At 36.0% G+C, this 20,997-nt stretch overlaps 2 protein-coding genes and 1 pseudogene across 3 annotated transcripts; 2 read left to right on the forward strand and 1 right to left on the reverse strand.

Moving 5' to 3' along the window:
- Positions 1-2,517: 2,517 nt before the first annotated feature.
- On the forward strand, positions 2,518-3,563 carry LOC143529817 (protein SRC2 homolog). The gene has a single exon (XM_077025520.1). It carries the CDS (start codon positions 2,553-2,555, stop codon positions 3,384-3,386), a length of 834 nt encoding a protein of 277 aa, XP_076881635.1. The 5' UTR covers positions 2,518-2,552; the 3' UTR covers positions 3,387-3,563.
- Positions 3,564-8,626: 5,063 nt separating this feature from the next.
- LOC143529815 (protein SRC2-like) lies at positions 8,627-9,103 on the forward strand. The gene has a single exon (XM_077025519.1). It carries the CDS (start codon positions 8,627-8,629, stop codon positions 9,101-9,103), a length of 477 nt encoding a protein of 158 aa, XP_076881634.1.
- A 2,350-nt stretch (positions 9,104-11,453) lies between these two features.
- LOC143529816 (protein ALWAYS EARLY 3-like) lies at positions 11,454-20,075 on the reverse strand (annotated as a pseudogene). The gene is made up of 18 exons (XR_013134727.1): positions 20,022-20,075; positions 19,922-19,974; positions 19,782-19,830; positions 19,571-19,649; positions 19,316-19,482; positions 18,944-19,167; positions 16,647-16,848; positions 16,180-16,257; positions 15,800-16,011; positions 15,259-15,315; positions 14,868-15,103; positions 14,606-14,784; positions 13,823-14,104; positions 13,521-13,740; positions 13,303-13,446; positions 13,064-13,231; positions 12,736-12,970; positions 11,454-11,800 (listed from the first exon to the last, which is right to left on the reverse strand). The product of XR_013134727.1 is annotated as a protein ALWAYS EARLY 3-like (transcript).
- Between the last annotated feature and the right edge of the window lie 922 nt (positions 20,076-20,997).

A 20,997-nucleotide genomic window follows, 5' to 3' on the forward strand; every position in this document is an offset into this window, starting at 1 on the left:
TAAGGTAAGTATGTTATGTATGTTTATGTGTATGAACATGATAGAGATAATAGAAGAAAGAAATGATAATGTATGGTTGTATGGTTACGAAAAGGGTACCGAGCCCTAATAATACTCGAGGTATGATGTATGGTTGTATGGTTACGAAAAGGGTACCGAGCCCTACTAATACTCGAGGTATGATGTATGGTTGTATGGTAACGAAGAGGGAATCGAACCCTACTAATATTCGAGAACTAGGGAACCGAACCCTACTAATATTCGAGGAAAGAGGGAAACCGAGCCCTAATAATACTCGTGGAAAGAGGGAAACCGAGCCCTAATAATACTCGTGGAAAGAGGGTACCGAGCCCTAATAATACTCGAGGAAGGAGGGTACCGAGCCCTAATAATACTCGAGGAAGGAGGGTACCGAGCCCTAATAATACTCGAGGAATGTAGGGCGTAATGCTCTTTATAACGTAAGATATGAAGGTAAGTTAATACAAAAGAAAGAATGAAAGTATGAAAGTATGAAAGTATGAATGAAAGAATATAAGTTTATGTGTATTGTATAGTGTATGATTAACTAGAACTCACTCAGCGTAGCTGACTTTTAGTATGCACGCAGGTGAGTAGATTGAGGCAGCTTGCTTGAGGAGACACGTGGCATTGAACAAGAGTCTGGCATCTGAAGACTTATGATGCTTTAATTTTAATGCTTTAATGTTGAAAGACAAAGAATGTTTGAGACTAGCTATGAATTATGTAATGTTTTATGAAAGTTTTATATTCCGCGTAAATGTTTTAATTAACTCTAATATTTAGAACTGTGTTTATGAGTAAATCCAACACGAAAGTAAGGCTACCGGTAACGGGGCCTTACAAAGGGGCTGGCATCTGAAGATTGGTCATGACGTTTGATACTACGTTTTATGTTATGTTTTAAAAAGGACAAGTTATGCATGTTTGTAATGAATGGTTGACTTTTATTATTATTCCGCGAAAGTTTTAATTCACTCTGACATTTAGAACTGTGATTATGAGTAAATCCAACAACAAAGTAGGACACCGGGATCGGGGCCTTACAGTTTCGTTTTAATTTGTATTTAGTATTTTTGGTGTTTGTTTTAGTGTCTATTGAAAAATGAAAAAATATGAATGGTTCACAAATTAAGTGAAATATTCACATAAGTTTTAACTTTTAAGTGCGTTGAAGTCATTAAAGCTTTATATTTTTCTTGGATCTTCATAACCAGTAATAATAAATTAGCATTTGGTAGAAAAGATTTTAAAAGCTAGGAACGTTGTATGTGTTACCCTTCATGTTCCTTCTTAATATTCAAGTATGTTATTTCAATTTTCATTTATGAAAATGAGTCATTTTAGAAATGTTTTGATTTATTGGCTCGGGTCAAAACGGGTCATTTTAAAAGGTATTAGTTTAGTTCTGCTCAACGAGTCAATATAAAAAGGTATTGATTCGTTCGGGTTTCAATGGATCTTTTTAAAATCATATCGATTTGATTCGGGTCATATAAGGTCTATTTTAGAAGATATCAATTTGTTTTGAGTTAAAATGGGTCATTCTCAAAACATATCGATTTGATTCTAGTCCACATGCCATTTTAAAAAGGCTTATATTTGGTTATGATTTCTTAAATGCGTTTTGAACGTGCTTCAGCTTATTAAGCTACAAAACTTTTCACATTAAATGTAAAAAAATGGTTTTCGTAGTCAGCTTTCCAGATTAATGCTAGTGAAACTTGTTTGTTTTATATTTAATATTATTTTTTAAAGTGTATAAAGTTTATGTTTTAAACCATTCAATTTTCTTCGTATGTAAACATTCTACTATGTGAGGTTATTTTTGTAAGTTTATGTATTTCAATACTTTGTTTATTTATGAATATGAATTACAATTAAAAATCATGTTGTTGTTTCAAAATATATATTAAAAAGTAACTTGTCGGTTGAAATTATATATATGTTTATTTGAAAATTTCTATATTTGTACGCGTGTGACACATGGAGTCATTTACCTAGTAGTAACACAAATTACTTTTGGATTAACGTCAACCTTGTGTGAATACTTGTTTAATAAATAACAAGTTGTTAATTTTATTATTACAGAAACGATTTTTTAAAAAAAATAATAAAATTCCGTTAATTGTCAACCATTTGTCAAATTTTAGAAATAGCGTATACTTTGATATATACTTTAATTAATTAATATAAAAAATAAATTAATCGAAAAGTCGTTAACATATAATGGTGGGAGGTATTATACAGTATTGGTTTATAACTAACTCAACCATGGTTAATTCCTAACCCACACGGTCTCAACTCGGTTTTTGAATTGTAGTGCTCTTTCAGTTGACCCGTTTAATACGCTCCCTTGAAACGGACGTTAATGTATTGTTATTATCTTCATTACTAAGATCACCTATGTCGTCACGTCACGTCACGTCACGTCACCTTCCATGCTGTTTCCTTAACCAAAAGTCGGTTAACACAAGGTCTATATAAACATAAGTTCCATCAATTATCAAATCATCTACCAATAATCAATCATGGAGTGCAGAATATTAGACATCACAATAATATCCGCTAAGGGGCTCAAGAAAGCCAGCCTCATTGGCAAGATGGATGTGTACGCGGTCGTTTACGTGTCTGGCGCCGGTAAGACTCAGAAACTCAAGACCCCTGTTGACAAAGACGGCGGCTCGGAGCCCTCGTGGAACTTTCCTGTGAAGTTTACGATTGATGAAGCCGCAGGGTTACAAAACCGAACGACCCTCGTTGTTGAGATCAAACACGAGGGGACGTTTGGCGATAAGGAGGTAGGAGAAGTTCATGTGCCGATCAAAGAGTTATTGGAAGGTGTTTCCAAAGAGGGCGGCAAATCGGAGCAGTTTGTTAGTTATCAGGTCAGGACGCCATCGGGAAAGCCGAAAGGGAATTTAAACTTTTCCTATAAGATTGGGGACAAGTTTACTGCCAAAGCGGAGGAGGCGGTGACGGCTTATCCGGCAGGTATGGCTGCTGGAGCTGGATCCAGTTCTGGATACCAGCAGCCATATGTTGCGGCTCCAGGTGGATATTATCCACCTACTCCTGGTGGGTATCCACCTCAGCCGCAGCCTGGATACGCGTATCAGCAACAACCTGGGTATGGGTATCCGCCCCCACCTCCACCGGGGTACGCTGGGTACCCTCCACAGCAGGGATACGGGTATCCACCTGTCCAGCAGCCGCAACAGCAGCCAAAGAAGAATGGACTTGGTATGGGACTGGGGGCTGGTTTGGTAGGTGGTGCCCTTGGTGGGTTGTTGATTGCGGATATTGCCTCGGATGCGGCTGGTGGCTGTGGTGGTGGTTGTGGCGGTGGCTGCGGTGGTTTTTAATAGATTATGGAATGTATTTTCTTGCTTTTATTAACTGCTTTATGTTTATTGTAATTATTCTATGGAAATAAATGACAAGTTCTCTTGTGATATGGAAGAATTTGTTTTATCTTTTGTATAATTTGAACTTTAATATTTTCTGATTATATGAAAGTTCAATTACTAATTGTAGTTGAATGAAGTTTTTTTCCTTTATCTATATGAACTTCTCAATCTGATTTAGTAGGTGCATTGGCTAGTTAGCAACTTCTTTTGACTCAGTAGCAACTTGCTGAAAGCTACCGGTTAGGATGGTGTTGATATGGTTAGGGTCTTAGGGAGAGGCTCCACACCCCCAACCCCCTACCCCCACCCCACCCCACCCACCAACCAACACCCTTTTCTCCATCTCAGTAGTGTAATTTACGCATTTTATAAATTTACATGATTTTATATGCAAAACTGAACCCTCTTTTCCATGTTTTCATCCAAGATTCGTAAGTTGATATAATGTATTTGATTGGTGCGGATGCTAATAAAATTTGTCGGCTTAGCCTTGTAGTACTTTTCAACAAATCGGTTTTCTTTTAGTTTATTCTTCTTTTTTTTCCAAGTTTCTACCTAACAACTAAACTAACAGCCTAAATAGTTGTTTTAAATAAAATTGAAGGGAAAATATTCAAAACAAGTATAACTGAAAGTCAATTCTTAAAATAATTTTGATGATTTAACTTCACAAATGAGTACATGTAAAATTCGTATGTGAATGCTTGTCATCTGACGATGTCAGAGCGGATTTGTCGAATTAGATGCCACTTGCAACGAATTTGTTGCTAGATGGATATCTATGCATGGGTCGTGAACTTTGGAATCGATTGCCATCGTACCATTGTTTCGAGGGTCGCCTGAGAGGTGGAAATGTAATTTCTTTTTTTTCTTAGTCTTCTTTTATTATAAAATTTGTTGTTTTGTATTTAAAATGCAATTTAATATTCAAGTCTTTTAATATTCAAAATTAAATATATTTTAAACTTTTTTATTAAAACAAAAAAAAAGTGACCGACCATCAAGAATTAAGTTGTCTACCCTAAACAACCGTCCCCACTGCAGTCCACCTCTGGCCCACCCTTCACCACCCGCCGACTCACCATAAATCACCACCCTAGTCGACCCACACCCTCTCAACATCCCCACGACTTACAAACACCCTCTTTTCCCAAGCCTCAATTTGCCTTTTTTTTCATTGTGCTCGCCAACTGTTCGATCATTTGCCTCAATGAGGTTTACTGTTTTTAGCCATTAACACAAAAGGGCTGTAACTCAAATGAGACCCGTGGCTTAACTTAGTGGCAGAGCCAGGGGATTTTTTTCTATGATTTTAGGATTCTCGATTTTTTATCGGTTTCAAAGTTTTCAGGGCCAAATAAGTCAGGTCGGGTCGGTCATTCAGTGAGACAAATAAAATACAATATCACGGTACATCATCAACATTCATTAAAATATAAAGTCATATTTAATAAAACGATATTACATATTATAATGGTTCCCTATGTATTTTCATGTTTTGAAAACGATTCCTAATATTTTAGATCACGACTTTAAAAGAACTTGTTTTTAATATAACTAAGGCAAGCATCACAAAGTCGTCTCCCATCTAATCATGTAAAATCAAAGAAATATTCATCGTGAGATCTGAGCCTTGAAGGCTTGAAGCAATCAAAGAAAGAGTCTGTTGACCGTTGTTGTCATCTAATTGAAGTCAGGCAGGAAAGACGATGGTTGAAGCCTTGAGGCGTACTGGCGAAGGCGATGTTCGTTTGATTGGTAGAAATATAATTTACCGGTCGTTGAGGCAATGACTATTGTATGTGTTCTATTAATTATTTTCAGTTACATATTATGTTTAAGAATGTTAATTGGATTGAGTTTACTAAGCAATTCTATGCATATTTTGGACCCTTTTTTTTTATAATCTATATATGGATTATTATTATTATTATTATTGAACAGCTAAATACTTTTCCTCACCTATTTTTCCCTCATGTCTCAAGTGATACTAGAACACATAACCATTTGGTTGAAGGTCGTACAATTATTATCCCATTTATAATGTTTGTTAACAACTTATAGATTTGTTTATTTTATAAAAAAACATTACTAAAATTTTTTAAATAAAATAATTTATGGGTTTGAATCTTTTTTAAAATGACATTGGTTTGCTCACCCAGCAAGAACGAGTTCGCTCGTTAATTCGATACTATACGTTATATATAAAACTGAAAAAAATAGCGGGTTCGGACAAATCCGATTCACTGGCTTAAATTTTGTTTGTGTTAAAGGAGGGGAGAGCAACTAGTGGCTTCTCTCCTTTTTCTCCCGCGTTCAAGTGTTTCATTTATGAAACTTCGCTCGAGTTTTTTTATCAGCTTTATTGTTGTTTCGGGTTATGACCGGAGCTCGGATTGATTATGGTGCTCCTTCCCGGGAGAGGGGTACTAGTTCTTTGGGAGGGTTTGGTTGTTCCCTTTTCGGGGATTCCATTGTTACTCGGACAGGCTGGCCGGGTCCAACGGGTTCCCAAGGTTGATGGTATATATTAAGCGACTACACTTGTGTTTGGATGGGTGGAAATAGGCTACGCGAGAGGCGATGTCCGTGGATTTGGATCTTTTTGTTGCGGTGGCGGAAACCTTGAAGACTTCCATTTAATGGTTATGTGGGGAGTGTATGTCTTTACATGCTCACAGTCGGGCCTGTCATCATACAGACAAGGTGATCAAGTTTAGGGTGGGTACATGAGGGGTTGAGGAGTTCCTTGTTGCTTTGGGTGGGGTAGTCCTATATGCAACCCTTCTTGATCATGTTTTCGCCCTTCCATTAAAGGCGGTTAAGAGCATCTTTCATAACTATCATATTGCCATTTGCCCAGGCTTTAATGGCTGCATTGTGGAATTTGGTGGCTTTGCCGGAGTTTGTTCGAACGTGGGTTTGACTTTTGGTATTACCGTGTTGGACATTACAACTCTTTAGGCCTTCTAGCCAACAGCAGCGTAAGTCGGGTAATACGAAGTCCTTGCATTGCGTTTTTATTCAACGGGCCATGTCAACTTAAGGAAATGGAAGAGATTGTGTTGAACTTATCCCAACACTTCTAATCCAACTTTTAAATGTAGGCTCGTATTCTGATAAGGCCTCCTTTGAGGGCATTCAATCTAGGGAGGGCCTCAATGCTAAGCAATGTATGTGGAAGGTTGTAGATGGGCACTTCACGACTACGGTTAAATTTTTGTGCTCTTCGGGTGTTGCTCCTCTTGGTGATGCTAATATAGGAGCACTGTTAGTTAAGCCCCCTATATTTCCCTTGCATGCCTTATATGAGTCCTTACTCTTGGACCCCCTTAGGTTGTAGCTGTTGACAGTGTTTTAAGGTGTATTAAATCTTTTTCAAAGGGACTTCTTTTGGGAGAGAGGGCTGAGGGCCCAACACATTTGGATGCCCTCTGTGGGTAGGGTTCATCGATTTTCATGGGATTTTAGTGCTACAAACATGTGGTTTGGAAGGGGATCCCCGGGGCTTTTGTGAAGTTTGCGGCTTCTTCCCCCTAATATCGTTGTTTAAGGCCGACAATGGGGTTAGGCCTATTGCCATAAGGTGATTTGGAGGAGACTTGTCTTTAAGGTAGCTTTGAGGAGTGTTGGGAAGGGGATGTCAATATACCTTGGTGATTTTAAATTTAGGTTGGGGATCCCCAATGGGACTGAGACGATGCTTCATAGCGTGGAGAGGTTTCTAAACTTGTTACACTCTGATGGACCGTTGGCTTTGCTTACAGTCGATTTCTCTAATGCCTTCAACTATAATGAATACATGTAACATATTGTTAGTTATTTAAAGGTGAAGTTGTTAACCGTTTTTAAGTAATGGTTAACAACCGGTGTTAAATATTTTGTCAACTAAACAATACTACTTTTCTTCTTTATAACAATGGGTTTGGAAAACTATTTATTTTAAACGGTACGCTACATTTTATTCAACGGTTGACCTTCATACTGTTGTAAAACATTTTTTTACGGATATTAAAAAAAGTTTTTACAATGGTGTCATATGCTTAAGATATTCATGATGGTCACATAGCGTGAGTTCTATTTTGACAGGGTGTGATAAACTTACATGTAATCCATCAACTTACACTCTACGCATGCATGGCCAAATCATACGTTTCTAAGTTTTCTTTATATGAAGTTCAATCTTTCAAATCCTGATGTTGGTTTTCTTTTGTTTTCAACTTAAATTCCTATGGCATTTCAAATATATTTCACTAGCTTTAGAAACTCGTGTATTACACGGGATAAATTAATGTATAAATTACAATGAATAATTTAAATTATGAGTTTTAAAACAATGATAAATTAATATAAACCCACTTAAAGCAACTTTTAAAACAATGAAGCATTTCGATGTGAAAGATAAAGTCTTTCACAAAAATGTTATACGTTCCATACCCAACTATAGACAAAAAAGACACTGGATTTTCCTTATAAACACATTGTTGTTCAACTATCACAATAGCCTTATAACAAATATAAAAAATGAAAAATTTGTTTATGATTTTTAAGACTAAATATTTGTAAAAAATATAAAAAAAAATTATAGCTTCTTCAATATGAAGATGTCTCAAAAAATTGATTGTTAATGTACTCTTTAAACATAAACTCTTTTATATATACATTTCAATCTTAAAGATAATATATTTATGACACATAATTATTATAATAATATTTTTTTATATTAAGTATGTTTAAAATATAATTTATTACATTAATAATTTAATCAATGGAGATTGACCAATTAGTACTGTATGTTGAATTTATAATCAATACTATATTTAGAATCAAGATTTTAGTCTTTTCCATTAATAGAAGAAAAATGATTTTGAAGGGAATTTAATTGTAAGAATTAACCTCAGAATGCCATGTGTCCAAAATTATTTTCTTTTATTAGTATAGGTAGATTATACCCGGTAAGTTAGCCAAAAATGAAAATTTGGATTTCATGTCAAGCTGCCATGTTGTGAAAGAGAGCGCGGGTATTTAAATTATTTAATATATATGGTATTTATTCACGTGTCATGATTACGTGTATATATTCACAAGATCAATCCCGTGTCATCAGTTTCTCGTTAAATTCGTTGAAGCCTCCATCATATAAACAAAGCCCATAACCATCATCCGTCCATCCATAACCCTAATATTGGAATTAGATGGAGTACTACAGAACTCTAGACCTGATGATGGTGTCCGCAAAGGGCCTGAAGAAATCCAGTCTGATGGGGCGAATGGACGTGTACGCCGAGGCCACCATCTCCGGCTGCTCCGGCAAGGTCCAGAGGCTTCGGACCACCGTCGACAAGAGCGGTGACTCCGACCCCACGTGGAACTTTCCGATGAAGTTCATTGTCGAGGACTCGAATGGGTTACAAACGCTGGTTGTAAAGATCAAGAAAGTCAGGGTGTTTGGTGGGGGTAAGTGTCTGGGTGAAGTCAACGTGCCGGTCAAAGAGCTTATGGAGGGTTCAGCAGGTGTAACTGATGCCGGGAACAATAACAGTAAATTGAAGAGTGGTAGTTATGATGTTATAACTAAGTCTGGGAAAGTGCATGGGGGATTGAGTTTCTGGTATGAGTTTGGAGACAAGTTTACCGGGAAACCGGAGGACCCGGTACCACTTGTTGGTTGATCATGGTCGTTGCTGCGGTTCTTGATTTTCTTCTTCTTTGATTTTTCATTTTTAGTGGAAATGTGAATTAGGGTTTTTTTTTTTTTTTTTTTTTTTTTTTGTAAAAATAGGTTTGTTAGATAATAACACAAGTATTAGGGTACACCTCCAAATTGTTCATAATCATGTTCTTATCTTTAACATGGAGCTCAAGTTTCAGTCGATTTAATTTCCTTTTAACAGCTAATTCTTTTTATTCACTTGATTTAATTGTATTCTGTTAAATAAATTTGGATGCAATACTTGCCCGATGATCATAGCGTCTTGCTAGGCCCGTTTGGTCTTTATGTATATTTTGTTGGTCGGTAAAAAATGTAATTCTTTATGGAAAATCAAATGTATTGTGGTGATTCGGAAGTCTAGAGCTAAAAGGGTTGTTTAGTATTCTCTTAATTAAGAGGTTACCTCGGAATTGGTCAGAGATGACGAATCCGTTTGAATGACGTTTTGATGTTCAAGAAAAACTAGACTTGACTTTATAGTTTGTAATTTGGTAAATCAAGTTTTACAATTCGGTTTATGGCATACGGTACTGAAACCGGCTTGATAAGTACCGAAATATTAAGATATAACAACTTATAGAAAATTAAAAAACACGAGTATTTTAGTTGATACTTGTAGATAATTAATTTAATCTATTATGTGTTTTTGATATTTAAATTTAAAGATGATATGTTCTGACTCTTTTGTTTTAAGTTTTAAAATATTTCATTATTATTAATTTTTTCAGTCATTTGCACTACTGACGGAACACTGATTTATTCGATCATCTCCATTACACTCCTAGGAAGAAACTCGCCATGGTGAGAAAACCTCTAACCTAGCTTAGACTCCCTATTTTTTATCTCACCAGTAAGACTTGAATCAAAAACTTTTTTTCATTTTATATACAGTTTTTAAATGCCTTACCTCAAACACTTAGGCTATCGATTAACTTCATTTAGGTCACATAATACATATATGTTAAAAGGTGACTACTGCTTTTATCATTTATGCTAGGAGTTGTTATGATAATCATTTATAGGGTCAAGTTATTCTATAAACGGGAACAAAAGTGATAAAGATGAGATAGAATCTAACCACAAAGAAAGAACCCCTACAAAAATTAATAAAATAGCAAAAGATATCCTTTAAGTTTGAACTTTTTTCAATAGACATTCTTTAGTAAAAGAAATAACAGAAAACATACTTCATGTTTTAAATCCTTTTCACGTTAGGTTCTTTGGTTCTAACTCAGTTAAATTTTTTCGTTACATATGATTATGTGGCTATGTGCAAGGCACATGAGGGTATTTAAGTCATTATACCATTTTATTTAAAGAATATTTAAATGTATAATATTATTTATATGGATAGATATATTAAACATCTCTCTCTCTCCACCATCACCACCCACTCCCACATTACCATTTCTCACCGTCCGCCACATTCAAGGTACCGGGTTCGGCCGAACCCGGTTCATTTTCGGTTTTATATATAGCTTATAGGTATGATTTAACAAGCGAACACATTCTTTTTCGGTGAACGAACCCAATGTCACGAAATCTCTTGAGACATTTCATCGTTTGCCAATGAAAAACAAAAACTTGAATTTTAAAGAGAGACAATGATGTCGTTTTTTTAAGCTTTAAGTACATGCCATTTAATTTTAGGGTATCCATGGAGAAGAAGATGGTATGAGGAGAAGTCTTGTCAATTATTTTGCGCTCACAAAATATATGTCCAGACAAATATTGTTTTAATTATAATAATACATGAAGTACCGTATTTTGTTTAATAGTCGTCATCATTGATCTATATTTATTTTTATTATTTTTAACGGCTAAATTATTATTAAAAAACTCCAATGCCTAGCAAGAAGCTTGAAACGGAGGAACGTACAACACCAAACTTCAATTTTTTTAAATGTACAATTACACAAACTCGACCAATCAAATTTCTCTCGCCACCACCTACTTTTATCCATAAAAATATACTCCAATTTTGTAGACAAATCAACTCACCAACACATGACAGGATCCTTCAAAGCCCAACCGTGTATAGTATTCACAGAAAAATCAATATGACCAACTTGACTTGTTACGACCCGATGTGGGTTTGTAATGTATAGCCGAAACAACCTACCAACACATGGCATAGCCCGACAAGGCCCAATCGTGTACATTACAATAACAAGGATCTGTCGGACCAAGCTGAATTACTGTAACTTATAATTCCATCAAATCCAAAATGTTTTTATGCCTTTTGAGTTCATTATATATCTTGATGCACGGATTCAGATTTCATAAACACCATAAGGACATCTTAATAATCTGATTTTTTTGGTATAGTATTTGATGATTATGAATCCCTTCATCTACGAGTCTTGAAAATACTAACAGCATGTTCCAAACTAGAAAGATCCGACTGCTATAAAGGTCTAAGAAAGCTTTCAAAATCAGAAATCTGGTCATTTGAGTCAAATTGAGCATTTACATAAGATGAAAAGTTGGGTCAGGTGGGTACAAGCGCTAAAATCTGGTTCTTGATAATCCCCATGCATTTTTGAATCTCGGCGTACACCTGCAGGCTCTGGGCAGAGCAAGGTTGTAAACTAGAAACAGCAGAATCCAGTATACTTGCAACTTCAGCCGGAGGAAACTGTCTTTCTGTACATTTCTGAATTTTCCATACATAAACCACATATTAGATTCCAACTCAGACCACGGGTCAAACGTTTGACTGGATTGACCCGAAACACTTCTCCAGTTTTAGTACATGTCAAACCGGGTCTGAGGTTTATTTTTGACCCGTTTTCTCTGTTAAAGATAAAACATGACCCAAATGGAATCGTGTATAAATGAATGGGTCGAAATAGTCGCCCGAGTGGGTTGACTCAAAACACATTTTCTCTAGTTTTAGTAAATGTCAAAACAGATCTGAAGTTAATTTTTGACCCATTTACTCTGTTATGGAAAAAACTTGGACCTAATGGACCCGTTTATAAGTAGGGGTGTAAAAGAGCCAAGCCACTCGTCAACTACTACTCAAGATCTGCTCATTAACAGCCTGAACCACACCAAGCTTAAGCGAGCTCGAGCTCGAGCTCAAGCCCAAGCCTATATATAAGTTTGTTTAATAGACAAGCCAAAGCCCAAGCTTCACTTATCGAGCTCGAGATGGCTCACAAGCCTAAATGAGTTTATTATATTTATAACTTGTGTAAGTATGTTAAATATATATTTATATACTAATTATTATCAATTATAAAATTATCATAAAAATAACTATATAATATATATATATATATACTATGTTAATATATGAAAAATATTTTAAATACATATAAACTAATAAATAATAATCAAACCGAACCCGAGCTTGAAAAATTACACACGAGCTGAACTTTAAATTTAGAAATAGAGGTCAACAGGAACTGAGCTTGAGCTCGAGAAATAGAGGTCGACACCAGCCGAGCTCTTAACTCGAGCTCCTGTAAGTTAAACAAGCCGAGCTTGAGCCGTGGTCCTGCACTGGCTTGGCTTGGCTCGTTTACACACCTATTTATAAGTAAATGGGTCGTAGCATAGCACCTATAATGACGATCGTCTTACCTGAATGATGAAGAGAGTAGCAACGCACTGAGTAATCAGATCGAGGGGACTGATGCTTTGTTTCCATCTGATGGAATCATGGGATTTGAATCAAGCTTTTGATGCAATGACAAACTGGAATGAGGTGGAACGGAGGCAGAGGAATGTAGGAATCATCCAACGGAAGCAAATCATTCATGTAATCAACAGCTTTGTCAATCTCAACCGTTGGATTCAGCCTCAGTGATGACAATGCCTATGTCATTATTATTCAGATTTCAGTCAATATTACCATTAGAATCCATTCCCATATAATACTAATTTTTTAAAAAAAATTAAATAACAGAACCTGTATAGCTATATCCACCATCGTACGAGCCCTGGTTCGGGATATCCCAACAATCTCATTCACCTGATATTTTGACTCTTGGGTGTCAGCAGCCGCCTTTTCCAAGTTAACCTGCTGGTTTTGCTGATACGTATTGCGTTGTCTCAACCGAAACAAAGCAGAAGAAACCTGGCAAACAGGAAGTTGACTTTTAGTACGAGTCAAATGGGTCGGTTCAACAGAGATAGTGGTACACTTGCCTGAGCATTGGCATCATTTAACTGTACAAGAACAGCTGCATATTGCTTTTTGAAAGCATCCGAATCCTTTAGAGCATAATCACCTACAGTTTGGTTTTCCAGCACATCATCGTTCATTCGCCTCAACTCGATAACTACAGCCTCCTGCACATTCAAGGGGTCTAATTAATATTTGACATGTAAGTTTATTGAATAATAAAGAAATTAAATAGAGCCACCTTTTTGTCAAGAGCGCGAATCAACTCGGAAATCGCTTCAACATCAGCTTCTTTTGCTTGGAATTTTGCATGATGACCTGAGAGTGTATCACTTGGTCCATTTCCCGACCCATTGGCTTTGACCTCGTTTAAACTCTCAAAAGAATGTGTCGGTAGGTTTTCTGGGCATCAATGATGCAGGCAAATTCTCAAAGGGATTTAATGGCATGCAATCAGTATCCTGAAACCAAATGAAATAATTTAACAAAGACAAATTAATATATGTAAAAAACAAGGGTGTGAAAAAGGGATGCAGTAATTACCATGACAATTTCAGCACCTAGATCGGGATGACGAAACTGAACGCGACACCTGTTATGATCTATGGTCAGAATAGTTCCGTCATGGATCTCTCTTGTTTTCGGATAAATAGCTAATACGCGTTGTCCTACGGATAATGGCCTTGCAAGATTGGTTGGCAATCCGTCTCGGCTACCGGCACAAAGTTCAGTTAATAAGCCCGCACAGAATCCCGAAACTGATTAAGTTTGACTTTTTCTTCCTTTAAAAATTGACCCGAGAACCTCCGTGGCTTGCCAAGAGAACTGCAACAATGTTATATAAAATATCCTTACAAATTGGTGTGTAAACGAATTGAACGAACATGAACGGGAAATGTTCATGTTAGTTCGTTTAACTTTAACCGAACAAACGAACACGAACATATAAACGAAAAGCATTATCTTGTTTCTGTTCGTTTGTTAAAAAAAATGAACGACTCCGGTTATGTCTGTTCGTTTATATAGAAAATGAAAATGTTCGTGTTTGTTTATGATCGTTCGCTAACAGTATAAATGAACAGAACAGTTCATAAACGTAAACAAACAAACATAACTATACATACGTGAACGAACATAACTGAGTGAACACCAATTAAAAGTAAACGTGAACATCAATCTATTGGGCCTATAATATTAATAAAACTAGACTTATAATGGGTGATATTTTATTTTCAGAAAATTAGACTGAATTGTAATGGACCTAAAGATTTAAATGAACATATAAACGAACAGCCTTAAAAAACGTAAACTAATGAACACAGATACCTTCTAATTACGCCCCATTCAACACGGGTTAATCTTGGAACATGACCTAAACCAACATGATACAAGTACTCTACAAACTCCCTTTTGGCAAACCAAGGTTCATCTATTGCACTATAGAACCATTCAAATGTACACCATCTTCGCATTAGTGGATTTGATAGACAATTAGAAAGCTCTCCCTGCAAATGAAATGTCACCAAGTCAACTAACATGATCAAACCTTCTAAAGTTAATACAAATACAGAAAGTGCCAAAAAAATACCTTAAGTTTGTCTATTCTTTGACTGTGAGAAGGCAAGTGTAGGTTTGACTTTGATTTGCCAACAACTACATTAGATAAATTAGAAACTTCAAGAGCCTTTGGTTTGTACATTTTACGCTTTTTCTGGATTTGGTACATGTGTTAGACGGTTTGATATCAGAAACATGTAATTCTCTTGAATGAAAACTAGAAGAAACATGTTGACCAGTTTTGACCAATTGTGCTGCATGAGAAGCCTACAATACAATCAATGAGAGTTAACGTATCATTATGTCAAATAAAAGTTGGTATTAAAGTTGCATGATGCCCCGAACCATCAAGCAGTGTACAATACACAAGATATAATAAATCAGCAAGTAATTCTTTAAAATGCAGAACTCTTTAAGCATACCTCAGCCTCAACAGACTCTCTGGGAGTTGTATCAACAGAAGCTTCAGCTTTTGAAACCTGATATAAGCATCACATTAATATCACTTAGATATGTCATGCCATAAGTTACGCGAAAGTAAAAAATAATGTGTAGCGATGTCTACCCTGTGATAAAGTGTTTTATCTCTTAACAGGCCAGGTCAAACGGGTAAGAAGAGTAGATATAGAGGAAAGCGGTGTACTATGTCCAAAGTATCCAAAGCGTAATTTAAAAAAAACGCAAATCTTTTTTACTGAAATAATATGATTTCATAACTATTTTGACACTTACCGGTTTTGAACCAATACCCAACCCAACCTTTTTGCCAGCTCAACATAAAATTTTCATGAAAGCGGTGTAATATGTTCAAAGTACCATAGCATAATTTAAAAAAAAAAAACCTCAAAACTTTTTTACTGAAATAAATGATTTCTTAACTATTTTGACAACTACCCGTTTTGAATCGTTACCCAGCCCACCCATTGTGCCAGCTCAACATAAAATTTTCATGTACAGGCTTACTCTACCAAATGCCATGATCTTCTGTCTCTTTCTGGGAACCTTTGTTTCAGAAGCAGCATTTGTGCCGTCAACCAAGTTTTTAGCAGATGTCTGAAGTTTGTTATCAGCAGCCTCTGTTCTAGAGATTAACTGTTTCCCGTTACGCTTCTCTCTCCGGCGATTTGCAGGCGCATTTAGCAGTAATCGAGAATCGTCAAAAGGTTCGTCTTTTCCTTCATAAGGGATACAAAAATATATAATGTAGTTAATAAAAATTTGATCAGCAATAACTGAGTTCAAACTTCAAGATAAGCAAAATCTTACCATCTGAAGATTAAATTTATATATATCCAATTTATGCTTGATAAGTAACAGAGGAAAGAGTATTAATCAAATTTTACTTCCATGTGTTGCTTCGGGAAAAATCAGCAAAGACAAATTTGCCAAAGTTTCCAGTGCATCAAAGGCAGAATCTTCGTCTGCTAAGAAGTAAAGATGAATTATCAGAAGCTTAAAGTATGTTTAAGAGTTAACCACTTGGATGGTCCCTGTGGTATGTGCATATTGCAATTATGGTCCTCAAGTTTGAGAAATCACATTATGCTCCCAAGTATTTCTAAAGTGTAATGCGAATGGTCCTTGGAATGAATAGGAGTTAGTTTTTCCAATTAAGTGCATGTGAAATGACAAAAATTTCACTTACTATTATAAATCAACTTAAGAACCATACTTTCAACACGGGCATGCCACGTGGCCATTGAGATAATAGCTTTGCATTATGTGTTTAACAGAATTCTATCACACTAATAGAACTGAAAGAAAAAAAAATGAAAGGTATATTTGGAACTGATTATACAAGCTACTTTACCTCTTTTTTTGGAAGCATGAGAAGATCCTGAAGGTCTTGCATCAGCAACTTTAATATTAAAATTTCTTTGTATAGTACCTAAATTCTGCCCTTCTGTACCACTACAGGCTTCTCGTGTGTTATCGAAATGTGTATTTTCTTTTTTATCAACCCTTACTTTTCTCCCATGTGTTCCTTTTTTATCATGTAATGAAAAACCAGCCTTACAATACACCTTATAAGAAGATTAATGGAAAAGTATAGGGAGAAGAAGCGTGATCTACATATGGTGTTTATTGACCTAGAAAAGGCCTACGACAGTGTGCCACGACAGGTGCTCTGGGAGTGCTTGGAGGGTAGAAGAGTGCCCAGGAAATACATAGAGATAATTATGGATATGTATACCAGGAGTGAAACAAGTGTCCGTGCGCCAGTGGGGGATACTGATTTCTTTCCTGTAGAGGTAGGTCTTCACCAGGGGTCAGCGTTGAGCCCGTTTCTTTTTGCAGTAGTCTTGGATGAGTTGTCAAAGTCGATTCAGGGGACTCTCCCGTGGTGCATGATGTTCGCAGACGATATTGTGTTACTTGCTGAGAAAAAACAAGATCTAAACATGAGGCTTGAGGAGTGGCGAACAACCTTAGAGACAAAAGGTTTAAAGATTAGCCGATCTAAGACGGAGTACCTCCACTGTGATTTTGGTGGAATAAACGACAATGAAGACGCACAGATCACAATTGAAGGGCAGGTGGTCCCGCAGGTAACGAAGTTCAAGTATTTAGGATCATTTGTACAGAGCGATGGGGAATTAGACAGTGATGTGACCTACCGAGTTCAGGTAGGATGGTGTAGATGGAAAGCAGCCACAGGTATATTGTGCGACAAGAGTTTCCCGACTAAACTAAAGGGAAAATTCTATAGGGTGGCAGTTAGACCTGCAATGCTATATGGAACAGATTGTTGGGCCATCAAGAAGGCACAAGTGCGGAAGATGGAGGTAGCAGAAATGAGAATGCTACGTTGGATGTGTGGGCACACAAGGCTAGACCGAATAAGAAACGTTGTGTTTCGCGAGAGATTAGGGGTGGCGAACATAGCAGACAAGATAAGAGAGTGGAGATTGAGATGGTTTGGACATGTAAAGAGAAGACAGACGACGAATCCTGTTAGATCCGTAGAAAACATTACTATAGAGGGGAGGAGGGGTAGAGGACGACCGAAATTGACTTGGGATGAGAGGATTAGGCATGATTTGATAGACCTAAACCTCTCCGAGGACATGGTTGAGGATAGGAATTCGTGGAGAAGTAGAATTAAAGTTAAGGATTTTTAGAGAGAATTGAATACCTTAGGGCTTAGACTTAACTTATTTAGGTCACATACCATAATGGTATTTCCCTTACATATATTATTATTATTATTATAATTATTATTAGCTTTTATATAGCTGTTAAACTGTGATCTTATTATTAATATTATTATAATTAGTAGTAGTTTTTATATAACTGTTAAACTTTGATTTCTTTTATTTTGCTTCATACACATGTACTTAGAGCCGAGGGTCTCTCTGGAAGCCACCTCTTTATTCCTTTGGATAGAGGTACGGTGTACCTACATCCCACCCTCCCCAGACCCTACTTATAGCTTTGCTGTCGGTGGGATTTTACTGGGCATGATTGATTGATTGATTGATTGAAAAACCAGCCTTAGCTTTTTCTTTATTCTTGTCTCGATACAATTCTGTATTATCAGCTTCCATGCTACCCTCAATGTCATCATCATCAACAAACCAACCGCTACCCACATCCGATTATTCATTTTCTGAAACTTCATACTGTTTCAGAAAATGAATAATCACTCTCATATTTCTTTATGTTTTCAGAGAATAAACCTTATATCAAACTGATAATTAGGCTAAAAGTTCGTTTATGTTAGTTTATTTAATAAACGAACGAATATGAACTTAACTTTTTGTTCATTTAGTTAAGTGACAGAGCATGAGCACATGTCTCGTTCAGACATTTATGTTTGTAACGTTTGCTCGTTTACTTTTACTTATGTTCGTTCATTTACATCCGTTAGTATATTATATAAATTTAAAGGCACATGACCATTTATTCTGGATTTAGCTCAGTTATGTTCGTTCCACTGTGTTTAGTTGTGTTCGTTTGTTTACATTCGTGAACCGTTCTTTTATACTTTTAATGAATGCACATAAAGGAACAAAGAACAAGAACACCTTGTTCGTTTATGCGTTCATGTAAGCATCTAAAAAGGCTGATTGAAACTTAAGTCTCATATTCCTTGATATTGTTAACATTAGTCATTAAAGATAAAGTGCCTACCATTCTTTCAGCACTAGGACTAGGCGATGAAATCAGACTGCCAGATCTTCTAGAAGCCTCTGCCAGTGTCATTGCTATACTGTGAGCAACCTCTTCATCATTATTTTCGCTCGGTTTTAGACCTTTCTTAACATTTCCATATAAATGTGAGACAGGGAAACGCGGGGTCCGTTTTCCAACAACACGAGGTCGGGTTCCTATAATTTCCAAAAAATAAAGTCATCTCAAAGCGTATCTGTAAACCACTTAATTGATTAAAAAACGCAATAAAGATGTATGAATATTCTCATTAAAGTGATTCCATTTATGATTATTTGATATTCTGATATCTCATATATCACTTACCTGCAGCAGAGCGTTTCTTCTTTAATAATGACAAGAAACCAAAGTCTGTTGGAACAGCCTCCGAGAACCTTTAAATGTAATGTCATGAACTTTGCGCTGCGTGCGTTTTTAGGCTTCCGAGATGATTCTGCGCCATCATTCCTTTGTTTATCACTATCCCTATCGTCCTGAAAAATCACAATTAACAAATGAACTCCACTAATCACTAAAAACAAATTGCTTTCAATGCATACATAAGCATATTGAAAATCTTACCATGTTGGTGTTAGTAATCAGTCATCATAGCAATAAAGCCCACAACAGAGGCTGTGCCCTCTGGAAGAGATAAGTAAGCCTGAAAGTTCCAAATGTCAATATAATAATACGAATTAACAAAAGAAAGAAGTGAATATAAATTCGCATGCAGAGATAAAAGAAACAAAATAAATATTTTGAAGGAGGAGGTGACAGAAGAGTGCGTGATTACTTGATTCAGAGAATAAACAGCTTGCGCCATTTCCACAGAGCGGTTTTGGCTGCATGTAGGTAGTATGTATGTATGTATGTAAAGATAGATAAGTAGATGTTCCAAAGTAACGAACTAACTAAGAGAGCAATTGAATGAACCTTTTTCCAGTGTTTCCCGATATGCTTGATAAAAATAATAGTTGATAATGATTCTGATAGACAGACCAGGAATAATTAATTAAAGTAAGAATATACTCACTCGCTTGTTGGTATCTGCTTCATTACCGTACAAGTAGCGCTTGGGTGGGCCCATGAGATCTCATACTGTAACTATTCACGGGAGTTAGCAGCAGAATGAAACAAGTGAGGAGTAGTGGAGTTTGATCGATTAACTGGCGATTTCACAATTAATTAAATTATAAACGGATGGAATGGAATTGAATTTCGGCAAAGGCAACAACCGCGAAAACCAACTACACCACTCTCTTGTCTTCCTCCCTTCGATTCGAATGTGACCTTTCTTTTTCTTTTTCTGTTTCTGCTTTTATTTTTTAAACATATATTTCAAATTTTATTATTATTATTTTAATTTTTTCAAACGGAGTGTTTGGGATTGCTTATTTTCACCAACTTATAACTTATAAATTTTTTGAAAATTAATAAGGTGTTTGGGGTTGCTTATACTGTGAGAGGGAAAAGTTTTATTAATTACAATATTATAACTTATTAACTTAGTGGAAAATTATAAGGAGGTAAAATAAGGAATCCCAAACACCCCTTAAAATGGAAACGACTTCTATAATAATCAGGCTTCAATTTTAAATTCATTATTATTTACGACCCACAAAGTTTGAGCCTGTTGGGGCACACCTAGGGGGTGTTTGGTCTAGCTTTTTTTAATAAGGCTTATAGCTTTTTTTAGCCTTTTTTTTTTTATAAAATAAGCTTTATTTGGTGTTTGGTTTAGCTTTTTAAGCTTATGTTTATAAACTTATATAAGCTAATTTGAAAAAGCTTATATGAAGATGGTTCTTTTAGCTTATTTAAAGAAACTTATTTGTGTAAGGGTGTAAATTACTTATTTGCCCTCAAATGGTGGTGGATTAGTAATTATGAAGAAACTTATTATTCTAACAAATTAAAGAATGGTGAATTTAACTTATTAAGATAGATAATTAACTTGTAGAAACGCTTGAAAATAGCTTATCAGATAATAAAAATAAGCTAAAAGTTAC

This window comes from Bidens hawaiensis, unplaced genomic scaffold (assembly GCF_021521415.1).
Source record: "Bidens hawaiensis isolate Kalapana, Puna unplaced genomic scaffold, B.hawaiensis_p1.1 tig00008726_1, whole genome shotgun sequence".
Taxonomy (NCBI): domain Eukaryota; kingdom Viridiplantae; phylum Streptophyta; class Magnoliopsida; order Asterales; family Asteraceae; genus Bidens; species Bidens hawaiensis.

Excerpts from the sequence above, each read along its gene's own strand:
- LOC143529817 (XM_077025520.1), top strand. The coding sequence starts at position 2,553 with ATGGAGTGCAGAATATTAGACATCACAATAATATCCGCTAAGGGGCTC.
- LOC143529815 (XM_077025519.1), top strand. The coding sequence starts at position 8,627 with ATGGAGTACTACAGAACTCTAGACCTGATGATGGTGTCCGCAAAGGGC.